Source organism: Haliotis rufescens, unplaced genomic scaffold (assembly GCF_023055435.1).
Source record: "Haliotis rufescens isolate VD_foot unplaced genomic scaffold, xgHalRufe1.0.p SCAF_25, whole genome shotgun sequence".
Lineage (NCBI taxonomy): Eukaryota > Metazoa > Mollusca > Gastropoda > Lepetellida > Haliotidae > Haliotis > Haliotis rufescens.
Window position 1 is genome coordinate 7,513,367 of NW_025963946.1, and position 16,081 is coordinate 7,529,447.

General features: G+C 40.1%; 2 protein-coding genes across 2 annotated transcripts; one reads left to right on the forward strand and one right to left on the reverse strand.

Moving 5' to 3' along the window:
* The first annotated feature begins 597 nt into the window (after positions 1–597).
* LOC124150034 lies at positions 598–8,901 on the forward strand. The gene is made up of 2 exons (XM_046521910.2): positions 598–1,053; positions 8,366–8,901. The coding sequence occupies exons 1-2, from the start codon at positions 804–806 to the stop codon at positions 8,761–8,763; spliced, it is 648 nt and encodes a 215-aa protein (XP_046377866.1). The 5' UTR covers positions 598–803; the 3' UTR covers positions 8,764–8,901.
* A 1,635-nt stretch (positions 8,902–10,536) lies between these two features.
* On the reverse strand, positions 10,537–14,712 carry LOC125383620. Its single transcript, XM_048402212.1, has 4 exons — positions 14,528–14,712; positions 14,306–14,333; positions 13,897–14,173; positions 10,537–10,595 (listed from the first exon to the last, which is right to left on the reverse strand). Exons 1-4 carry the CDS (start codon positions 14,710–14,712, stop codon positions 10,537–10,539), a joined length of 549 nt encoding a protein of 182 aa, XP_048258169.1.
* Positions 14,713–16,081: the final 1,369 nt, after the last annotated feature.

A 16,081-nucleotide genomic window follows, 5' to 3' on the forward strand; every position in this document is an offset into this window, starting at 1 on the left:
CGTCGTGGTGCTACCTTAATTAGTATACTGTGTCTGAGTGGGGTATTCATGTTAAACTGCGGCATGGTATCTCAGTGAGCTAGCACTATAAATCAGCATCAGTCCGGACTAGTACAAGAAGCCACACACGCATGCACGTCGCTATATAAGTGCAATAATCTTGAACGCGACGTTAAACCCCATTTCACCTCACCACCTGTTCGGGCAGAGCCCGTCGTGGTGTTACCTTAATTAACCACACAGAGATAAGCTATCTGTCCGGAATGTGCATGTTAGTATTTAACTTTCTTTGTGTTGTCGGAGACAGCAGAAGTGAAACGATGCCATTTACGACAAGCATAGTCGCCTTTTACGGCAAGCATGGGTTGCTGAAGACCTATATTCTACCCCGGAATCTTAACGGGTCCGGGTGGTCAGGCTCGCTGACTTAGTTGATGCATGTCATCGATCGCAATTGCGTGGACTCGTAAAAGGCGACTAACGGGATCGGGTGGTCAGGCTCGCTGACTTGGTTGATGCATGTCATCGATCCCAATTGCGTGGATCGATGCTCATGATATCAATCACTGGATTGTCTGGTCCAGACTCGTATATTTACAGACCGCCGTCATATAGCTGGAATATTTTGCTGAGTGCGGCGTAAAACAACCAACCCTAAAATGCATTTGCACTTTTAACGTTATGAGAGACAGCAGATGTGGACCATTACCAGAACTACATGTAGGAGTGCCCACGTGATCTGGATAATGTAGATAAATGGGTTGAAAACGGCTGACTGGCTAATCTTTTCAACACCAGGCACAATGATAGTGGCAGTTCTGTTTGTTTGTATATTGCTGAGTGGGACTCTCTCTGGACTTATCATGCCTACGTCAAAGCCTCAGGGAAGTGTTCATGTTGATCTCACCACCCTCTTGAGTCACGTCGATCGCCTTCAGCAGACCGTGACCAATCTTCAAACAACAACAGCAACATTACAGGCAAGCAAGGTTCAGGCAGCCGCTGACATTGCCGCACTGAATAAACAAGTGGCATCTCTGAAGTCACAACTCAGTAAGTAGTGAGAGAGATGGTTTGTTGTTTTACGCCGCACTCAGCAATATTCCAGCTATATGACCGCGGTCTGTAAATAATCGAGTCTGGACCAGACAATCCAGTGATTGATATCATAAGCATCGATCCACGCAATTGGGATACAATGGCCATCTCTACGACAAGCACAGTCGCCTTTTATGGCAAGCATGGGTTGATAAAGACCTATTCTACCCCGGGCTTCACGGGTTAGTCCATGAGCCAGACCCCTGATTTTTATGTTTGACTACCAAATGGAGGGACAAATTTCCATTGTGGTTTTCAGATAGCCTGATGTCAAAACTACATGAAATCACATGATGGACATCTCACATGTCCAGCTAAATGTCATTTTGGCCGCCATTTTCAAGATGGCCGCCATTTTTTTCCAATTTGCTCCAAATTTCAGAAATAAGCATGAAAAACAGAATTTACAATTCCCAGACAGTTTTTGTGTAATGAAATGTGTCAGGCACTAAATTCCACACATTTTGATATACAATTTGTATGGTTTTATGTAATAAATATTTTTCTGTTATCAAATTATATTGAAAAATCTATAAAAAAAATATTTTTTTATTATGCAAAGACATTAAGAATTGTTTACTTCAGTGTTATGACTTTACATAGCATTGAAATTTTGTGATTGATAACAGCTGTTTGTTGTATTTATAATAATAAGTGATCACAGAAATTACATTGTTTTCTTGCACTGCAAAGCCGGTTATCCTTGCTCAAAATGTTCTCAAAATTTACACACAAATTTCCGACTACTAACCCCATGTTTGATGAAATCTCTGCATTTCAGTTTAATACAAAAGCAATTAAATTTTGCATATATTACCATAGTTAAAATAAACATTATCTATTTAAAACCCTGCAAGAAAAAAAACAACAATATTTTCTTTCATATGAAGTTTAATTACTCAAAATGAGACCTTAAATTGTGCAACAAAAAAGATAATTCCCCAATTACATCTGAAACTACTGTCTGTTGTCAGTTAATGGATAAATACAATGCATCTGTGTTTATATAAAATTGATGCAATGACTGGTCCTTTCCACTGACACCAACAAGCATGGAGTTGACAGTTTACTTGGAGGATGATTTTCGTGAGTATATTTGATTTTATAGCAAGATAAAGTTAAAACAACAACACTCAGACAATTATGGTACTGTCAAGATTGTACATGTCAATACAAAAGTGTCTTACAGTATTAATTATACTGTTCTTTAATAAAACCTGTCTAACATGAGCTGTCTGCTATTCAAGGGAGATAACTCTCATCAGACTTTGTAGCAGGGACCAGTAATTATGTGAGTATTTACTCTTTTTTTAAATTGTAAGTAAAATGATTTTTTTTCTGTTGTTACAGGCAGATAACTTATCTTTGAGTCAAGAGCAAAATGTCAGACCATGAAACAGTCTTAAAACGACGGAAGATAGACAGTAACCTTTGCATTTTATGTGGTCAAGAGTCATCTCCGGTAGACTTGACAAGCCCCAAAGATGACAGCTCATGGATGACTCTATGTGAAGCTGCTCATGTAAGACAGTTTGAACCACTGGTTAAACTTGTAGAGGCTGATCAGACATTGCCTGATACTGTACAGTATCACAGGAAGTGTAGATCAGAGTTTACCCATAAAAAGGCACTGGCTAAACTAGCAACAGAACATTCTGCAAGTGAATCTGGGGATTCCTGTTCGAGGCAATCTCGTAAAAAAGGACTTGCACCTTCAACAGTATATGACAAAACATGTATTTTCTGTGAAAGACAGACAAAATATATTAAAAGGTCAAACAGCCGTGAACCTTTGAAGCCAGCAGCAGAGCTAAGAGCTGACAAAACTGTCCGTGAGATCGCCACAGAACGCCTTGATGAGAGAATCCTCGCTCTTACATCACGCGACATTGTTGCAGCAGAAGCACATTACCACAGGACATGCTACAAAAACTATACAAGAGCAAGAGGAACAAATATTCCTTCTGAAATACAATCTGATGACTCCTATCAAAAATCAGAGAAGGCTGCTCTCAGCATATTGTTTGACAAAATTAGGGATGATCTCTTTTCAAGTCCCCGTATTCTTCCTCTCACTGACTTGACATCAGATCTTGTAATGTTAATGAATGAACAGGGGATTCATGAAGTTACAGATGCAACTAAGTATCATCTTCGTCGGACACTTGAGGTTGAATTTAAAGAATCTTTGCATTTTTTCACTGTGGGACGGAGGGTATACATCAGACCTGACAACTTGTTGCTTGAAACTATAGCTGCTGATTATGTTTCATTGAAGGACAAACTGAATGCAAAGTCAGATGATAAATATGAAACATTAGTCAGTGATACAGCGATGTTCTTATGTGGACAAATAAAGAGTGAAATCAAAGAACAGCCTTGGCCTCCACGTCCTGAAGAATTGAATTCCACATATTCTTCTTTACCCAGTAGTGTCATAAGGTTTCTGAATCTGTTACTTGGTGGCAAAGAGACACCCTCAACTCGCATTAGCAGACTTTCATGGTCCATTGCCCAGGACATTGTTGCTGCTGTTACTGTTGGCAAAGTAATAACGCCAAAGCACATTCTTCTGCCATGGGTAATAAAAACTCTGACAGGTAATGTTGAGCTGATCAAAACTTTAAATCGCTTGGGACACTCTTGTTCATACTCAACCTTGGAGGAGATTGACACTGCGCTGTGTATTGACAAGATGGAACATGTAGACATTGATGAAGTACCTCTTCCAGCAAGCATCCATCAGTCTGTTCCAACTGTACTTGCTTTTGACAACATTGACAGACAAGAGGAAGTACTAAGTGGATCAGGGACATCACATCGTGTCAATGGCATAATAGTTCAGCCAACTTCTCTGACATGTATGCCACCAAGATCAAAAACCAATGTGGACAAGAAAGAGAAGCGGCGAACAATTGAGCCTTCTGATCAACTACTTCCTATCTACACTGTGGGGAAAAGGGAAGGTCCACCCCCCATTGTGCCAGCTGACCTTTCTACTGAATTTGAAGTCGCAAAAACAAGTGCACACCAGCAAAACTTACTCTGGATTCTTGTCAGAATGCATGATCCAACAAATCAGACAATAAGTTCTTGGACAGGATATAACATACTGACAAGAGATGACATGGAGGTATTCGCTGATACAGTTGGTTACATTCCCACAATTAATGCTCCAGCAACAGAAATGGCAACTGTGCAAGACATTCTGCATCAATCTCTTGCTGTACAATCATCTCTACAGCTTCAGAATATTGCTGTTGTTTTCGACCAGGCACTGTATTCAAAAGCTACAGAAATCGTGTGGAAAAACCCTGACAAGTTTAAAGGCATTGTATTGATGATGGGAAACTTTCACACGATTTGCAATTTCATGTCAGCAATTGGAAAAAGGTTTGGTGATGCAGGACTTCGTGACCTTGCAGTAGAATCCGGAGTCATTGCTGAAGGATCTATCAGTAAGGTACTGGAGGGAAAACAGTATAATCGAGCAGTCCATTGCACAAGCTGGTATATGAAGCCCTGATGAGGCTAGCATGGAATGAATTTGTGGAATGGCTTGAGATCCATCATCCTGAAAGCCTAGCAAAGCTGAGTGATGCGAAAATCCAAATAGGTAAGCTCCATCAGACCATTTGTCATAAATCACAAGATGATGTATTGAGGGATGAATCATACAAGGAAATTTCTGAAATGTTCATGAGTCACCTAAATGTCTTGCGCCATGAAAGAGGTCAACTCTCAGCCTTTTGGATGACTTACATTGACATGGTGGATATTCTGCTTGGCCTACTTCGTGCTGATAGAGAAGGAGACTGGCATCTTCATCTTGCTTGCATCAGAAATGTCATACCTTGGTGCTTTGCAATGAACAAAACCAACTATGCACGGTTTCTTCCTGTGTACTTTGCTCAGATGACTCGGTTAAAGGAGACAAGTCCATGGATGTATGAGCACTTTCGCAACAAGGGTTTCTCTGTTCAACTGAGGAAAATTAATCCCTTTGGCAGGATTGCAGTTGATCAGACCACAGAAGAAACTGTAAACAAAGACACCCAAACTGCTGGTGGAACACGAGGGTTCAGTCTCAAGCCAGGGACCGTGTCACGCTACTATCTCACTGCTGAACACAGAGCAGCTGCATTGAGACAACTACGTGAACAAATTTCAGTGCAGTCACCTTCCCTTAGCCATTCAGACCTGGACAGGCCACGCATTCGTAGAGATGAATCTGACATCAGATCATTAGTTGATACATTGGAGAACTGGACAAACCCGCTTTCTGAAGATTCAGATCTTGTTTGCATATCCACTGGAGCAGTGGCCCCCCCTGATGTTTCTGCCGATCTTTTGACATCAAGGCAAAAGGGAGAGGAAGCTTATCAGGCGTTCCAAGCAGAACGGCTTCAGAAGGGTGAAGGTTTCTACAACACCGTGAAGAAGATGAATTTGAAATCATTTACGGACATTAACAAGAAAACAAGCAAGTGTACAAACACAGAAATCATCCTAAAAGCTGACAGAAGAGTGTTTGCAAATATGGTTCTCATTGCCCAGAACAGAAGGTTAGACATGCGTGATGTGCTGAGCCACCCTCTAGGTCCACTACCCTGGTCTCTTGCAAATGGTGATGGCACAATGAAAAAGACAAATAAATCTGCTCTGGCAAAACACTTGGAGACTAAAGTGTCGTTTGCAGATGGTACCCCCACCCAAAGTGCTGCTCTTCTTGATGCTATGGCCATCATTCAGAAAATCCACGGCGAAAATCACACATTTGATGAGCTGTCTGATCGAGTATTTGCCCAGATGTTGCATGCTGGTCAGGGATGTAACAGAATTGATGTGGTGTTTGACGTGTACAGGGAACAGTCAATAAAGTCAGCTGAGCGTCTGAATCGGGGTTCAACTGAAGGCATTATCTTCACACAGATAAGAGAAGGACACAAACTGAAAAACTGGAGACGACTTCTTGCATGTACCGAGAGTAAGAACAACCTCACTAGATTTCTGGCACAGAGTTGGAAAGAGCTAAGGCGACGTAAACAGCTCGGTAACAAAACTATGTTTGTTACACACGGAAGTATGTGCATTCAGTTAACGAGTGAGGGATGGCAAAATGTAACACGCCTGGAGTCATGCCACGAAGAAAGCTGATACTCGTTTACTGTTGCATGCTAAGCATGCCTCAGAAGAATATCAAGGCCTGGTCCTTGTCACAGATGACACAGATGTGCTAGTTATCTGTCTTGCTCTCAGCACAAAGATCAACAGCAGAATCATTATCAGACGAGGTACAAAAGCTCGTTTGAGGCTTGTGGACATAACAAAACTTGCTGAAGCTTTAGGAAGTGAAGCTTGTGCAGCTTTATTGGGGCTACATGCATGGACTGGATGTGACTCTCTGAGTGCATTGGCTGGTCACGGCAAGCTGAGGGCTCTAAAACTGCTTCTAAGAGATGAAACTTTCAGAAAGGCTTTTGGAGATCTTGGTACTGAGTGGCATCTTTCTCCTGAAGTGTTTAAGATCATCCAATCCTTTACCTGTCAGCTATATTGCAGCAACACAACGGTAAACAAGGTCAATGAGCTGCGTTACCAGATATTTCGAGGTAGAGGCGGGGATGTTGAATCTGGACAGCTGCCACCATGTAAAGATGCGCTTTTCCAGCATACCCTCCATGCTAATTACCAGTCAGCGGTTTGGAGGAGGAGCCTTGAAAATTCTCCAGACTTACCAGATCCCTCTGCAGGCCATGGTTGGGAAATAAACGAGACAGGAAATCTGGCAATCAAATGGTTGACGGGCTTGCCAGCTCCAGAAGTGGTCCTTGGTTTGATGTCATGCAGATGTTCTCGTACTTGTCGACCACGTGAGTGCACATGTATATTAAATGGTCTTAAATGTACCTCTGCCTGCAAGTTGTCACCCTGCTCCAACATGGATGACAATGATGAAGAGATACATCAAGATGCAGAAGACTCAAGCGATGAAGATGACTGAATTTGACAGTTGGATGTGTATCACATAGCAGGTTTTGGGACAGAATAAGACATCCTCATTGTTGAAATGTCTATTAGTTATAGACATTTTCTTGAAACTGTTACAAGTACTGGCCATATTCATGCTAAATTGTGTTACAATGTTAATGTCAACGGCATGAAACTCTAGCAAACAGTCTCCTGTTTAAAATGGTGAGTTGATATTACTAGATGCTGATTTTTAAGAAGTAGAAGATTTGTGAAGTAGAAGGACTGTGGTGGCTTTTGAATTATGAACAAGTTATATTTGTCTGCAAATGTTATTTTTTATTTGAAAGTTTAACGCTAAGTTGGTACCGGACATTGATCTATGTGTCTTAGAGATCCATTTAATTGCAGAAGGGTGGGAATGAAATAGGAATTTTGTTTATATGTATACTTTTGATGTTATTATTAAACACATATAAATGTAATATCAGAATGTGTACATTTTAACTTTGAACACTTTAGATTCTTGGAAATTTAGCTAGGAAATATAAAAACAAGTTTTGGTTGCAATATGTACGACTTTCTTAATTTTTTAATTATCTGTGAAAAAGTGGACTATATTGAAAAATGGCTGCTTATGTTTATGCACTATCGTGTTTTAACTTCCAAATGGTATTTTATATATGAAAATACATTAGACATTTTTTATCTACCATAAGGTGTGAATTATTACTCAACAACGTTGCATTGGAAAGAAAAGATGTCAGAAAAATGTTAAAAAGGGTAATTTCTTTATATAATGTCAACATTAACTCAAATATTATAACTCAATGATATACAAAAAGCATAACAGAATGTGTGCAATGTAGTGCTGAAACAATATCAGTAAATAAAAGTTGTCTGAAATTAATAAATTCTGTGTTATAAGCTTATTTCTGAAATCTGTAGAAAAAGTGAAAAAATGGCCGCCATCTTGGAAAATGGCCGCCAAAATCGTATTTAGCTGGGCATCTGAAATGTCCATCACATGAAATTATACAGTTGAGACATCAAGCTAGCTGAAAATCATATTGGTAATTTGTCCCTCTGTTTGGTAGTCAAATTTTCTCTGGCTCATGGACTAGGTACAATATTAGATTAATTGTACCCACACAATTATCGAAATACAATTTGATTCTAAAAGCTTTTTTTAGGTAATCTGTCTTTCAAACCAAAATGTATTTTTTCTTAGGTCGACTTATAAGTCGACCTAAGAAAAAATACATTTTAGGTCCTGATGTTTTCACCTTTATTTCAGCATCAAAAACCGTGTTATTCCATGTGGGGAACCCAGCCGGCACAACTGCCCTCCGCACTGATGCTTACACTCCCGTGAACTTCGGTCATGTCGATAAGAACTTAGGCTCTGGCTACAACATGACCTCAGGGACGTTCATTGCACCGGTCTCTGGAACCTACTTGTTCTACCTACAGCTGGACGTGTTTAAGAGAAAAAACGCTGACATGTTCGTCTTCATGAAGAAGCAATATGGAATAGCGTACACGGCTACGGAGCTCATGGAAGTTGGTCCTTCTGCTGTAGCTGTGCATCATTTGGACCAGTGGGAGGAGGTGGGTGTGATACCAGAGCAACCAAGCTATTATTATGACGCACCTGCTTCTTACTTTGGCGGGGTGTTGTTGTCAGCGGACTGAGAAACTTTGCGGACAATGTTGGAATACACAAGAAGCGTATCGGCTGTATCAGCATACGAATATGCAAACGTACTTATAATTAAGTTTAAATCATGATGAAAAGAGTAGAGCATCATACATAAATCATCTAGCATTTTGGAACAGACTAGTAAAAAATAGTCAAATCATTAGATGCATCGCTTCAGTTACCTCATACCTAGCAACCCATGCTTGCCGTAAACGGTTTGTTGGTTGGTTGGTTGGTTTGTTGTTTGACGCCGCACTCAGCAATATTCCAGTCTAAAAGGTGACTATGCTTGTCGTAAGAGATTCTTGTCCAGACTCGATTATTAACAGACCGCAGTCTCGTACAAGGCGACTAACGGGATCGGGTGGTCAGGCTCGCTGACTTGGCTGATGCATGTCATCGATCCCAATTGCGTGGATCGATGCTCATGATATTAATTACCAGACTCGATTATTTACAGACAGCCATCATATAGCTGGAATATTGCTGAGTGCGGCGTTAAACAACAAACAAACCGACCGACCAACCAACAGACCGGAGTCATGTAGCTGGAATATTGCTGAGTGCGGCGTTAAACAACAAACAAACCGACCGACCAACCAACAGACCGCAGTCATGTAGCTGGAATATTGCGGAGTGCGGCGTTAAACAACAAACAATCGAACAAACTTAGAAAGTCAAAAGACTACTATGCTGAGTTTCTTCATCGCCTGAGAGATTCTATCAACGAAAAGCGGAGAGGATTGCGAGTATTTCAGAACGTTTCACCATGTCGGTTCAGCTTGACAAATCATGAACGCTCGACTTGACGCAGGTCTTTGATGTTTTTAAAAAACTTGTGAAACCAACGAGTATCTGATCGAGTATGGCAGAAAGCACAATCAGGGCGAACCAGGATTCGAAACCATGATCATAGGCGTCGAGCACGCATAAGTGCAACACTGCACACGAAATTGCAGTGCTTTGAACTTCAGGCACACCATTGCTCCCTACAAGTCGTGGAATACAGGGGTCCCATTCTGATCTTGAATGCCTGAATCTGTACAGGTCACTGACCAAAAGACCCGTGAAGATTCCGGGGTAGAATAGGTCTTCAGCAACCCATGCTTGCCGTAAACGGCGACTAACGGGATCGGGTGGTCAGGCTCGCTGACTTGGTTGATGCATGTCATCGATCCCAATTGCGTGGATCGATGCACATGATATCAATAACTGGATTGTCTGGTCCAGACTCGATTATTTACAGACCGCCGTCATATAATTGGAATATTGCTGAGCGCGGCGTTAAACTAACAAATCAACCAACCAACCAACCGGGGTAGAATAGGTCGTCAGCAACCCATGCTTGCCTTAAAAAGGCGACTATGCTTGTCGTAATAGGCGACTAACGGGATCGGGTGGTCAGGCTCGCTGACTTGATGCATGTCATCGATCCCAATTGAGTGGGTCGATGCACATGTTGTCAATCACTGGATTGTCTGTTCCAGACTCGATTATTTACAGACCGCAGCCATATATACCCAAAAGCACAATGCTGGACCCTTGTCATTGAACAATCCTTCAGCGTGCATTAAAATATACACCAAGTTATAGGGCAACACTTACATGTATATCCTTATCAAGATAATTCCACCATTTGCATAACTATATTTCATAAATGTATATGCATTGTCGCATATTACAAATTTTGACTATTAGACTTTTGACGTTATATTAATTCTTGTCTAATTTCTTATTAATAGGTTAAGCTAAGAATAAAAAAACATTCAGGGATCCCCAGAATATATAGTGATCCGTAGTTTACTGTTATGATCAAGTTCATGGACTGAAAATGCATTAATCAAATATTCATCCTTCATGAGAATCATGCCCCTTTACGTTTATCCATAGAGATGTCTTCAGTTGTCTAGTATAATATGACATGAAAGAAATACCTCACACTTGTTTAAATAGTAGATGAAAATCAAATTATTGATTTATTATGGTCTTGAGAGGGCCTTTATGGATTCATATTAGATGTGTTCTTGTTCCAAGACACATATACGTCTTAGAGGCCTGCTTAAAACGACACATGCTACATATTCTATTTACGTATGTCTTATTTAACCTCTAGCCTGCTGAATTGTTTTCACACTTCTTACCCCTGCCTGCTGGATTAATTTTAGCATATGGCGCTCTAAAGAGGGTGGGCGATTTCAAACAGTTGGTGCTTCATAATACAAGGGCCAATTGAAGAAATATTTTGCACATTTATTCCAGAAAACCACACATTGATCTAACCATATAGAAATATCCTGATGTTTTCAATCATATCAAGGTTAAAAACAAAAGCGAACATTACATTTGTAATTTTTCTTGAACTTACCTGAATTACGTTATTGAAGCTGGTTTGTGTTTTATGTAAGGAACCTGTTTAAATCGTCAAATTTGTGCAATATCTTAATTTTAAGTTAGTATTATATAATTCGATTTTTTTATCGTCAAATAACAAAGCGCTGGTAAATTATGGATCATTTCATTAAATTTATTATCCAAACGTAAACAGAAAAAAACCTTATTTTTCGAGGTTATCATGTCAGTTGCAGAAATACGAACACTCGGGTTAATCTGACGTGTCATGTTCTTAATTTTGCAGGAAACAATTAATGACTTGAAAATCTTCATCAATCCTAATTTCAAGTGTTTTGGGTGAATATTGACGATATAAGAAAATACACATCCCGTGTCACATGATGCTGGCAGACTTATGAAAATCAAACGTGGCGCGCTTCGCATAACGTATTGCTATTTTTATATCAAGTTTACATTGTCTTCACATATGTGCCTTGGCGTCATGTTCTTAATTTTGCAGGAAACAATTAATGACTTGAAAATCTTCATCAATCCTAATTTCAAGTGTTTTGGGTGAATATTGACGATATAAGAAAATACACATCCCGTGTCACATGATGCTGGCAGACTTATGAAAATCAAACGTGGCGCGCTTCGCATAACGTATTGCTATTTTTATATCAAGTTTACATTGTCTTCACATATGTGCCTTGGCGAAAGTTGACTATCATCTCAGTCGATGGTAAGTGCAAAGATCACCGGATGTTATGTCACAGATAGGGGTAGCTAGTCTGCTGATAATCTTTCGTAACGAAACAATTACAGTAAATTTTGAAATAGCCTGTCACATACAGAATAAACACAAATCAATACACTATCAGTAATCACCACTAATATGAAATGAAAATATGGCTTTGACGATATAATTGGCGTAATATTTTATCTGTTTGACCTTGCGTGCTCCCGTGACCCGGAAACGGTAGACGATGAATCAACATGCCACATGTAAGTTTCTCGATATCTTTTATTTGAACTTTTATTGTTATTTAAGAATGACCAGTCGATGTTACGGTGAATATAAATGGATATGATTCGTGTTTCTGCGATGTACACGCTGATAATTATTTTTCGCAATAATAATTGTGCCCCACGCAATACGTCTCTTACCCGTGAAGATCCGGGGTAGAATAGGTCTTCAGCAACCCATGCTTGCCGTAAAAGGGGAGTAACGGGATCGGGTGATCAGGCTCGCTGACTTGGTTGATGCGTGGATCGATGCGCATATGACGTCAATCACTGGATTGTCTGGTGCAGAATCGATTGTTTACAGACCTCCGTCATATAGCGGAAATATTGCTGAGTGCGGCGTAAAACAACCAACCAATACGTCTCTGGATATCGTGGATCGGCAATAATGATCACCCTCCACAGCAGGTGCGCAATAAAGGGCGTGACAAAATTTATGTTTCACAATGCTTTGATAGATAGATCTAATCTCAACTGCATGATGCATACACTAAACAAAATCGTGGTTGGCTGGTTTGTTGTTTAACGCCGCACTCAGCAATATATCAGCTGTATGACGGCGGTCTGTAAATAAACGAGTCTGGACCAGACAATCCAGTGATTGATGTCATGATCATCGATCCACGCATTTGGGATCGAATACATGCATCAACCAAGTCAGCGAGCCTGATCACCCGATCCCGTTAGTCGCCTCTTACGATAAGCAGAAATTAACATATTCAAAAAAATAAGCAAATATATAATATATAGCATAACTGAATTTAGAACCATTTCACATAAGGTTTAAAATTTAAATTAGGCTAGATTCTATATCAACATTTAAAATACCTCCTTGGTTGCGAGTTGATGATAGATTTATTAATGCTTAATAATTTGCCCCTTGTAACATTTTCAGTTACTGTTATATATTGTCATTTTTTCTTCTTTCTTTAATATGTCAGGCAAGGTTAATTGGTTGGTTGGTTTGATGTTTAACGTCGCACTCAGCAATTTCAGCTATATGACGGCGGTCTGTAAATAATCCGAGTCTGGACCAGAAAATCCAGTGATTAATATCGTGAGCATCGATCCACGCAATTGGGATCGATGACATGCATCAACCAAGTCAGCGAGCCTGACCACCCGATCCCGTTAGTCGCCTTTTACGACAAGCATAGTCGCCTTTTACGGCAAGCATGGGTTGATGAAGATCTATTCTATCCCGGAATCTTCACGGGTCTGTCAGGACTTTCCAGGTATATCATAGGCGTCTCTGCCAATGATGCTCGAAGGGAGCATTTGAATAAGTCAGTATTTAGTACCATTGATTAATATTTTTCCATGAAACAAAATATGTACAAATAAATTAATTAATAAATACATAAATAATAGAGAAACATTATCATTTACATATCTATATACAGATTGGCATAGAATATTTTTTTGTATTAATTTTTGCAAACAAAATGATGGTTTGACAACCATAACTGTAAACAGTAACATGAACATGAAACAAGATATAACAGTACATGTTGGCTTTAAATCATGAAGACATGGGTAGCATGTAATTCTATAATTTACTAATGAATGATACCGTTCAAAACATGGAACAGGGCACATGTAAACATTGCAGCTCTTGCAAATGAAGGTGGTCTGATGCTGTTCTGTTCGAACACACGACACAATCATTGAATGACTTCTTACCTTTGGGGGGTTTCTCCTGGATGTTAACAGGGAAATGACGAGCTGTAAGTCTGGCAGGACGCTCCAGGCTTGCTGCAGAGGCTTACCTCCTTCAAGTCGATCATATCCCTCCAGAAACTTTGTTGCAACGACCAATGTAAATTTCTCAGAATTGACCCTCTTACCTGGGTGTGCAGCTTTGTAGATGACAAGTGCATTGTTGAAAGAAAGTTCCATGAAGTACAAAAATACCTTTTTCCACCACTTACAACACCTGTGGAGCACCATGTAATACTGCAGTTGCTTGTCTGCCAGGTCCACGCCTCCCATGTGCTGACTGTGCAATTGAACTGCTTTTGGCTTTTTCCTCCCTGAAGCAGTTTGCTGAAGTGTTTGATCTTACTCTTTTAAAAAAACAAGAACCATTATGAATACTAGTCAAGAGGTTGACTTTTCTTTTATCTGTCCATGTGATGTGCAGGAATTAATTTTCACTTAATAAATGCGGATCATCACCAGCATTGGGTCGAGCATCCTTGACAGGCTGTGGTTCATCCAGTCGGTAGTCCCTCAGTGTTCCACACGCACCTGTCTTGTTGTCAGATATATCCTGGAAAAGATGGGGCGAAGTGAAAACATTGTCCATGTAGACATGATGACCCTTACCATACAGTGGTTGACACAATGACGTGACAACCTCGGAAGGCAAAACCATGCGGTCTCCCTGTCTAAACCTGCTAGTTCAACATGTACCCAGTCCTGCTGTCTGCCAGACCCCATGACTTGATCCCCCTCTTATGTGGCTTATTTGGCATATACTGCAGCAAACCTGTTCGACCCTTGTATGCTATCATACTTTCATTTACAGATACCCCCCTGTCTTTTTGGAAGTGCCTCTGCCATCCTGAACCAAGAATTGTCATTAGAGGTCTTATTTTGAATAATTTGTCATGCCTTGGGTCCTATTTGGGGAAGTCTTTGGCATGGTCATTAAAATGAATAAAACATAAGAATCTGCATAAACCTATCCCTGGACATGATAGCTTTGAACCTTTTACATACAATTAGTGGGTCACTTGACCAGTACGATTCATAAGATGGCTTCTTTGACAGGCCCATCACAAACAAGATAGAAATGAAAGCTCTCATTTCGGAGGCGTCAACATTTTTCCAATTATTCGCACGTGAATGTAATTTCAACGTGTTGATCTTATCTGCTAAAAATTGAGCCGCATACCTGTTGGTTTCAGTGACAAGAAAATCAAACGCCACCATCATGTTGCCAGCGCCACCATCATTGGACCCAGAACTATCTCAACCAGACTACCAGATAAATATTCTATTTTCACAGCAGAAGCAAATGCTTTTTTACAGCTCTAAAATACATCCACAGCCAAACTAAACATAAATAGTTCATTGTTTTTTCAGACTCTTTCTTGAATTCAAGCTATTAAAAACATGTCTTCCACACATCCACTTTTAATAGAAATTGTTGAATTGTTTAATGATTTTGCTACTGGCGAATACGTCTTTTGTTGGTTACCCAGCCATGTTGGGATCGTTGGTAACACAATGGCTGATGCTACTGCTAAGGCAGCACTCAAGAAATCTGTGACACCACTTCTTAATTCATACAGTGATTATAAACCCGTAATTAGATCTTACATCCATGATCTAATGCAAAAGAAGTGGGACACTCAAGTGGGTATAAATAATTACATGAAATAAAACCAACTATTGGCTACTCCTACTTGGGTTGTCAGTCCAGATTTGAAGAGGACATAATGCGACGATGTCGTGTTATCAATAGCAGATATACTCATGAATATATATTGAAAGGCGAGGATCCTCCATTTTGTATCCCTTGTGATGAGAGAATCACGGCCAATTGCAAGCATGTCCTGCTTGACTGTTGATTTTCCATCACAAGGGATAACTATTTCAAAGTTTCATCCTTAAAGGATCTTTTTAATGTCAGTGCTCGTTCACATATTGACTTTTTAAAAGAAATTGAATTGTTACTTAAATTTTGGACCCATGAAGATCCGGGGTAGAATAGATCTTCAGCAACCCATGCTTGCCGTAAAAGGCGACTATGCTTGTCGTAAAAGGCGACTAACAGGATCGGGTGGTCAGGCTTGCTGACTTGGTTGATGCAAGTCATCGTATCCCAATTGCGTGGATCGATGTTCATGATGTCAATCACTGGATTGTCTGGTCAAAGACTCGATTATTTACAGACCGCCGCCAGATAGCTGGATTGTTATTAGCCGTATATGTAAACCTCATGCG

Bases quoted from the DNA above. Each gene is read 5' to 3' on its own strand.
- LOC124150034 (XM_046521910.2), top strand. From the start codon at position 804: ATGATAGTGGCAGTTCTGTTTGTTTGTATATTGCTGAGTGGGACTCTC. The intron at 1,054-8,365 runs GTAAGTAGTGAG...CCTTTATTTCAG, and splicing joins ATCTCTGAAGTCACAACTCA to CATCAAAAACCGTGTTATTC.
- LOC125383620 (XM_048402212.1), bottom strand. From the start codon at position 14,712: ATGACAATTCTTGGTTCAGGATGGCAGAGGCACTTCCAAAAAGACAGG. The intron at 14,334-14,527 runs GCAGGTTTAGAC...GATGAACCACAG, and splicing joins ACTGGGTACATGTTGAACTA to CCTGTCAAGGATGCTCGACC. The intron at 10,596-13,896 runs GTAAGCCTCTGC...ATGCATTTTCAG, and splicing joins ATATGATCGACTTGAAGGAG to TCCATGAACTTGATCATAAC.